The 9291-nt window shown below is 35.1% G+C and overlaps 1 protein-coding gene across 1 annotated transcript; it reads left to right on the top strand.

Annotated features, from left to right (window-relative positions):
* Window positions 1–5137: 5137 nt before the first annotated feature.
* LOC134233099 (uncharacterized) lies at window positions 5138–7807 on the top strand. The gene is made up of 4 exons (XM_062715092.1): window positions 5138–5244; window positions 5964–6025; window positions 7059–7187; window positions 7455–7807. The coding sequence occupies exons 1-4, from the start codon at window positions 5174–5176 to the stop codon at window positions 7805–7807; spliced, it is 615 nt and encodes a 204-aa protein (XP_062571076.1). The 5' UTR covers window positions 5138–5173.
* Window positions 7808–9291: the final 1484 nt, after the last annotated feature.

Raw genomic sequence — 9291 nt, 5'->3', positions numbered from 1 at the left:
GCGGTAAAGCCCCTCCTCCGAAAACTCAATATCAGGGTTATTAATAACTCTGCCGTTTACTGATGCGACTGCCCTACGAGCAGCTCTATCAACTCTTTTTCGCTTCCGTTCGACGGAACATATGTCACGACCCCCTATCCCTTTTCAGCGCGGGAGTATATCAGACCATATCATTTTGCAACTTGGTAATCTGTTTGTCATTAAACATATGTCGTGCTCTATTCTGGTACATACTACCTCGCTCTTAATTGATGTGATATCATTCCCCCCTAGGTGTATAATTAAATATGCGGGAGGACTTTTGCTCGATAGAGTCAATGAGCTCCCCCCCCCCCCCCAATTTCATGCCCCTTTTGCCAATCCAGGTTACCTGAACGCCTAAATTTTACAAGCGTAAGTTAATAGTCAGATTTGTAGCCGCCTATCTACATGCCTAGTAAACAATTGAAGATCCCACAATCCATACAAGGTGCTCTAAGGAAGCAATAAATAATATGGTAAACACAACTCGTCCACAAAGCTTTTATCATATCTATTCTGATATACTTTAGGAATGCGCTTGATTTCCAGCGTCCCAATAATTGGATTTTGTCATGTGATACCGCTTTTAAGGCAGGACACGTTGCACCTCCAATTCTAAAAGAATGTGATTTGTAAGCAGAAATTGGGTGATTAATTTTCGAAAGGGTTTTTCTCAAGACTGCGTTAAACTAATATCTAGTTAGCGGGGATTTATTGCTATGCACGAATAATGAACTCTCAACACGTGGTCTCACTGCAAGAAATTTCTTCAAGTTATTAAATGGGCAAATGTTTCTTTGATGAATAGATGGTAATAAAATATTGATACCTTTTCCTGTTTGATCAGTTTTAGAGAATCGTACAGAAATAGAGGCGCAAGTAACGCTCATTGACGTACAAAATTTTATATCCTTAATAGTTAAGGGTACATGGGCACAATTCTCCCAGGTATAAGCTAATTCCCCTACCCTAAATAGGCCGTAAATGGCGAAGGTAAAAACTGATCTAAACAAGAATGTTTCATATTCCAAATAACACACTTGATTTAGAACGCCACAGAATTTAGCGAGAAGCTCCTCCGAAATAGGTGCTCTTTTGTCTTTTGTTCTATTTAATCTTCGCAACCCTTCTAAAGATTTCCTAACTATGAATAAATCTGCCGGATCGGTCCATTGTCTCAGTTTATGTACAAAGCTAATACCCGAAATATAGGATGAAACTGTTGAAGCTGCTGAGCCCTTGCCTGAATAATATGCTATATATAACAGAATATGGTTTGAAGGGACTGGTCATTTATCAGCTAGTTTTGTCAATATTCTGAAATCTTTAAAATTCTTTAAGGCTTGTAAGTATACAGCCCTGGTGTTTGCTGAAATGCTTGCATCTAACAATCGAGTGATTTCGTCTTGAAAATAACCCGAAGTGCCCCTGAAAATGGTGTGGGCTGACTGTCTGCGTCCGGAGACAACTTGTGAAATCGCTGAAATTGTAAACGTAACAAACTGTCCGTCAAGTTCTGAACGCCCAAGACGTGCTGCCCTTTAAATGAAATGTTCAACTGCAAGCGTTTTTAAAACGATTTTGCGCAACATGATCATTACTAATTCTGATTTTGATGTCATCGAATTTACAATATGTACCACTGATTGATTATCGGATCTAACAAAACTTTTTTGTTGCGCAGCTTTTCTCCCATAAAAAATACTGAAACAAGCAAGGGGAAAAAATCCAACACAGTGATATCCTTAGTATAGCCCCTATTGAACCAACACTCTGGCCATACACCGTAGGTCCATGCACCGCTAAAATAAATTCCCAAACCATTTCATCGACGCGCCGAGCTATCTGTAAAAAAAAATTTCTAAATCTATGTTAGTTACTCAAAACATTTCTTGGAATACCACAAAGCCGTTAAATTTGTCAAAAAATTCCAGCCATACAAGTAAAACCGCTTTTATCTCTTTTGTTACTCTTAAATGATGATAGGGTTGAGAGAAACCATGCGTTGCATTCGACAGCCGCCTGCAGAAAGTGCGACCTGGAGGAATTGCTCTGCAGGCAAAATTTAGATATCCTATAAGAGATTGCATGGTTTTCAAGTTGGTTTTCGATTTCTTCAATATGCCTTCAATAATCGTAAAATCGTTGACGGAGTTATTGGTAGGGTATGAGAGGTGATGAATTACCCTGAATTCCCCCTCCGCTTTCTTGGGCACTACTCCCAGTGGCGAAACAAATTTGACATAGGTTGTGATTTAAATGGGCCAGCCATCCTTCCTTTATCAATTTCTTTTTTGATATTGACTCTAGCGACATCTGCATGTTTATAAAAAAGAGGTCAAATTAGGGGCTTCTGTTTTTTCTCGAGGACCCCAGTAATACAATCGAAAACCAAATTGAACACCATTTATAAGTTCTTTTGCTACCTCCAAATTCGAATAATTTGTAAGAGAATTTTTTAAAGCTGCAGTGTTTATAGAGGAATTTGTTAATTTAAACTTTTTGACCTTTATTGGTTGCAGCGGTGCTGTTTGAGGCTTTTGAGGTACGAAAAGTATCATTTTTTGCATAACTTGATTTTGGGTGCTTTTCTTTACAAAGAGAACCTAAATGCGCATACTTGCAATTGGCTGTAATGCTAGGGCCCTTGCTGTAATGCAACAGCCTCTATTGTAACTGAAGCAGACACCAGTTTGGTTTGGTGCATGCGGTGCAGCGAGGCTAAGTTCCGTCCTGAGTGGGACAGCGATCAAGCGTAGCCATAAATTTAATTTTGACCAATTTCGGTAAGAGATTGCTTGACGAACTCTAAACTGCTCGTCGTAATTTCTCCATCCCATGCCCGGAAATTTCCTCGCTGCATCGCGATTGACAAACATATATTAAACCAATTCAGCTGCCCTCACTGGGTGCCTTTAAAGCATAAATAACAGAAAAACATCAGTCCATCTATCGATGGTTGTTATCTTGATTAAAAACTTTGGGCTTAGCCTCGAGTTCCCCCTATCATTTTAGACAAAATTACTACCCGCAGTGAACTGCTGCAGTTCAGCGCTTCCCTTTGTAAGCAGGGCTAAGTTTATATAGTTCCCAGCGGTTGGAACATGATTGGAACATGGGCACCTATAATTATCGTCCCCAGTGCAAACCTCCATGTTTGGCATCGCCCCAAAATTAACTGCCGGTGACAGGGCAGCTTCCGAAGTAGAAAAAACTAATTGCCTACACTTATAGTTAGTAGTGAGCGGCACATGCTCCTCCGCCATTCCCGTGGAGGCATGAATATCCTCCCAGGTCTGGGTACTTGTACCAATCGCAACCCGCTCGATCTCAGGGTCTGCCCTGGTGTAAGCGTGGTGGACAGCGGTTGGACTTAGCACTGGCTTGGGACTTTCTGGCTCTAATGGATGGCATGATTTTCGATTTTTGCTGAACCGTTCTCGGAGGCTTAAGTACTTCAAAACAATTATCAAAAGTGCAGAAACGCTGGGAAAGCTATCGAGCGAGAGGAGAAAAACGCCACGTGCGCCCCTCTTTTATACTCGCGGCAATCGGGGAAAGTGTCAAAAGACCTACCCCCTGTGTTTTTCGGAAATCAATTAAATGCGTTTAAATAGCGATTGCTTTAAACGACCTTAAACAATACAAATCAGGAGTGGAGACAAAAAAGAATTGTGGTCCTCCGTTTTCGGTGTATTTGCGGATGAGATGTCATTTTCTGAAATAACATATTGTGTTAATTACATTGTATGAACACCCTTTCGCATGTCATAAAGAAATTATCACCAAAGTTTAATTCAAAATAATGTCAATCGTCAAGGACAAGGGGTCAAAAATCATAGCATGCTCGATAATACATGTAACTTTCACAGGTAATGCACATGTCAAATTTAAAAGCCCTATCTGTTTGTGAATCAATGATGACCCCGTATGGCAACATGGCAAACTTTTCTTAAATGCAAATTAAATAATAATATTGGTACACAAAGTAGGGTGTTCTCACATGAAATACGACTGTGGAAGATGAGAGCACTGGCACCACCTACTCAAAAGTTATTGCCAGGGATAATTTTGTGAAAGGTAGGTCTAACTCCACGGTCAAAGGGTCTAAGTTGTAGGTTTCATAGGAAAGGTCTTGTTACAAATATTACAAATGTAAAGTGTGAAAGCCCTAGCCCTTACCTTTCAAAAGTTTCATGACCAAGATAAAAGTTTTTTTCATAAGTACAGAAATATCGAAGGTCAAAGTCAAAAGGTCGAAGTTGTTGGCATTAAATGAGAGATCTAATTGCCGCAAAGAATATACATGTATAAGTGAAACATAAAAGTCCTAACATCTATCATTCAAAAGTAATGGTCAAAGTAAAAATTTGGAATTTTTGTGTAAAAGTGGGTAAAACTCCAAGGTCAAGGTCAAAAGGTCAGACTTGGTGGTCACCCAAATAAAGGTATGGTCACATATAATACACATTTGAAAAAATATGAAAACCATATCTCCACTAAATCAAAAGTTATGGGCAAGGTTAAAGTTTTTGTGATGGACGGACAGACCGAGAGACGGACATCCGAATGAGATTAAATGTGCCCTCGCTTTCATGAAAGCGGGAACAAAAATATAATGGATCAAGTGCCATGGAATAAGTTAATCTATTGGATAGGTGTTTATGATTTTTAAGTGCATTTTAACTTTGAAAATTTAAAACATGCTTTGATTGATAATTGGTCCAAAAATCCGTTTAACAATTGTGTTTTAATTGGGTGATCAAAAGCGCACACAGGTGTATCAGAAATAGTTACAATAATTAAAATTCATTCTTCAGTAAAATTAAGGATAGAATGAAGTTTAAGAATTTTTTTATCTACTTTGAATTTGAAAATGATTAATTCACAGGTCGGTTCATGTACTAGCTTCAAGAGTTAATATTTCATAAAGTATTATTAGTATGATTATCGCATAATATCTAGTATTGTGAAATGAAAAACGTGCGGATCAGATGTCAAGTAAGTGGATTTGAACATCAAAGCGGAAGTTAAACAGGTTAATATATACTTCCTTGATTTTGAATTTTCTCTTGTATATGATTAAATTCCTGTATTTGCATGATATTAAATCAATTGAACTTTCGACATCTATCAGTGCTTTGCTATTTCTATGGCGTATACAAAACTACACTTTATCATAACGCTTTTTTCATGTTCGAGTGCAATGTACTGCATAGAAAAGTAAGTCGAACTTTGAGTTATTTGATAGGGTGCTTTTGTCGTTAGAAATCGGACCTTTCGTAGGTATATAAATAGCATCAGCATCAGCAAATAATGTGCACGGGGAAAAATGTAATTTTATAAAACGTAGAAATTGTTTTCTGAACTGTCTCAACCCTTTTGCAGAAATGAATTGATCACTAATTTCAAAATTTAAAAAGGTTAATTGTAATATCAAATCGCTATTGTATGTATATATTAAAACAATATTTTTCTATGTAGATATTTGTCATCTGTATTAGTGTATATTTATAGAAGGCTATGATAAAGTCCTGAAAACTTAATTATAAAATTGCAATTGAGTCCTCAATATATTATTTTTTATTTTTTGTTAAATAAATTGCATTATTTCTGAAATCTTTACATTATATAGAATTAGCTTTAAGGGGAAAGCAGGTGTTTTACCTTTCTCTGAGTTACCTTCACTGTACTATTAATTAATGTAATTCTAAAAGGTAGAGCATGTTTTTGAAAGTTCCAGAAAAGATTCCATAGTTTTAAAAGAATCTCTATGGATACTCTAAATTGCCTATAAGAAGTATTTCCTAATATTGAATGCTTTTGACAAGTATAAAGGAGGAGTTTCATCTCTTATTTTTTTTATATTATTTTTAATATTTTTATTTGTTTCGTTGATTGTACATTTATGAATAAAACAAATATCCGTTTTGGGACTGTAGAGAGCTGGGTTACAAATGTTGTGCAAATTACTACTGGGATTTGGCAGAAGGAAACTGTACTGGTGAGTAATCAACAAGGGATGTTCAGAATCCAAATATCTAAAAAAAAAAAAAAGTTGACTAATTCGAAAGGAACATTTACATTATGCTGAATAAAATAATGATATTTGGTTTCTTTTTTTGTGGTTTTTGTAGGAAAGATGCGTGCACTTTTGAACTCTTAAGTGCATGCAATATAACTATTTATTATCTTCCCCTTTCGCAAGGATATTAAAACTAATTCGTATGAAAGACAGTCTAGCTGTCCGTTTGTTAGTCCCTGCGTCCTTCACAAAAACTTTAACCTTGAATGAGAAAAGATAGGGCTTTCATATTTCATATGTACATTACCTTTGTCATGATATTTCCAAATATACTATGATACTTTGTTTTTTGTCACTGCGACTTTGACCTATTTTGAATGTTTTTTTTTGCTTCGACAAGTTAAATTGGCCTAAAAATTTTTGAAAGAAAAGATAGGGCTTTTACATCATACATCTATTATACCTCTGGTAAGGCCTTTACTGTAGTTTTTTTTTACACTTAACTCGGAGTTTGACCTACTTTTCAAAAATATTTTCTTTCCTTGTAATCTTTGATTGAAAAGCTTTTTTATTTTACATGTGCACAACTTGTCAAAGGATGTTTCCGAGCATGCTATGATTTTTTTTTACCTCTTCACCTATATATGCGCTCATATTTAACACAATATGCCATAAATAATGGTATTCCATCCATTTTTTTTAAATAGGACACTGAAGTGCGGAGAACCAGTTTACATATATTTTTTTGATAATTTACGAAAAAGTAATTAGCATTCACTTATTATAGTTTTCTATTATTTCACACACTGTATGTAGCTTCTTTCAAAACGTTTAAGTGTCAATTTAATTCAAAATTGAATTACAATGATATAGCATCATATCAGTATGGTATTTATTGATGCATATTTATATGTATGAATCAGAGATATTTCAAACATTATTTTAAAATGTTATCAAGCGATAGCTATATTCAATACTGACATCAATGTAATTAAATCGCCTTTTATCATAGAATGTATGCCAGGATTCTTTGGCCTTAACTGTTCCTCTGAATGTACAGATGGCTTTTATGGACTGTGGTGCTTGAGCAAATGCCCTGAATACTGCAAATCCTGTAATAAAGTCAATGGAACTTGCGATGGTATTAAAAAATAAAAAAAAAAAACAATCCTAATTTTTAGCAGACACAAGAATGACCTTTCGTAGACAAGAACAAAGGATTGGAACTTTAAAACTAATTTTTTCCTTTAAATGATAAAGGCTTCATCAGTGTAATTCATTCTGTAATGTTAAGTATGACTTTATTTTCTTTCACGGAGTTAGAATAATTAGCAAAATTTTGATTTGAAGGATTAAAAATAATTTTTCCTGCCTGATCTAGACCAAAATAAATATAATTTACTTTCAGAAGTAAATACCATAAACTTGGAAGATCTAACCAGGATTTCTTCAAACAGAAGAATGGTAACACTACCAACAGTATCAAAGCAGTCGAAAAGGAACACCAAGACTTTTTCAATCAATGGAATGTTGACATCACCAGCAACATTTAAGCAGTCGCAAAGGGGGTCATTGCTATTTGTTATCATTTCTATTGGATCAACTATAGTTCTTGTATTACTTGTGGTTCTGATAAGAAATATCTACACAATAAGCACACTTCAACCTAAACAGACAATTCTACTTCAGATTCAGGATCCAGAGTCTGAGGCAGCACAGAACACAGTAAACCCGGCTTTTGATCCTATCTATGAAAACTAACTGATACCTAATACTAATATTGCATAAATGCATTCAATTCATCAATTGTGATTTTTATCAATATTTATAATTGTGTGATGTGGAAGCTTTTTTCTCGAAAAATATTTAGGATATGCTTTTGATTCTCATCCTGAGAAATGTCATCAAAAAGGTAATATAATGGAATTTTATGGTTAATTTATAATGTAAGAATATCTGTCCAGTTATTTATTAATAGTTTTCACCAAAAATTGTTTTCTTACATATGAATCATTGATGCTATTTTAAAGCATTTTATTGATTTAATTAGTGTATTGATAAATGATTACAGGCTTTGATATATCACAAAAAAATTTTGTAATCAGAAAAGAGAGATCAAATGAAACTTTTAATACGTCTAAAAAATCTTGTTAACAACATTTTATAATATGGCATCGGACACGACTGGACCTGCTCTGCCTGTTTTCGCGTTAAAATCTTCAAATAATGTTTTCATTATGAAACAACAAAACATTGATGTAACCATCAGTTGTCGCAATGGAAAAAAAACGAAACAAACAATGGACGATTGATCATTCAGCCGCTTCAATATAAAAAAAATGTGAAAAAGATATTTTAAAGCATTTTATTGATTTAATTAGTGTACTGATAAATAATTACATGCTTTTATATATCACAAAAAAAAAATTGTAATCAGAAAAGAGAGATCAAATGAAACTTTTAATACGTCTAAAAAATCTTGTTAACAACATTTTATAATATGGCATCGGACACGACTGGACCTGCTCTGCCTGTTTTCGCGTTAAAATCTTCAAATAATGTTTTCATTATTAAACAACAAAACATTGATGTAACCATCAGTTGTCGCAATGGAAAAAACGAAACACACAATGGAGCATTGATCATTCAGCCGCTTCAATATAAAAAAAATGTGAAAAAGATATGCGTCTGAATGAATGACATGAAAGGGAATTTTGAAAACATAGTCGGAGAAAAAATATCCTTTTAAACTACCGGTATATTAATCCCTAAATTTAATTCGATACGCAGGAACATGCTCTACTCATGATAATTTTGTTTTGAAACAAGGTAAATTATTGACAAACTAGATGATGAGACAAGAATTTCAGCAGTCTCGTTTTAAGTCATTATTTCATAAGTTCTATGGTCAGTACAATGATCTTGTCAGCAAATAAAATTTATCATAGATTCAAATGCAGACTGACGTTTTTCATACTTATTGATAATGTATTGTTCGTCCAATGAATTACAGACCCTGAGACGTACTACTACCCCAAAAAAGCGTGTGATTTTCGTGCGCTTTCCGTTTCGTGCAAACCGTGTAGCGTTTCGTGTAAACCGTGCAGCGTTTCGTGCAAACCGTGTAGCGTTTCGTGTAAACCGTGCAGCGTTTCGTGTAAGCTCCAAAGCGTTTCGTGCAAACCGTGTAGCGAGCGTGCGAGAAACGTGCGACTTTCGTGTAAGAACCGTGTGAGAAACGTGTT

Source organism: Saccostrea cucullata, unplaced genomic scaffold (assembly GCF_032062105.1).
Source record: "Saccostrea cucullata isolate Sc308-1 unplaced genomic scaffold, CSIRO_AGI_Scuc_v1 ctg3591, whole genome shotgun sequence".
Classification (NCBI taxonomy): domain Eukaryota; kingdom Metazoa; phylum Mollusca; class Bivalvia; order Ostreida; family Ostreidae; genus Saccostrea; species Saccostrea cuccullata.
The sequence above is the reverse complement of the archived record's forward strand: the minus strand, read 5'-3'. Positions and strand labels throughout refer to the sequence as shown.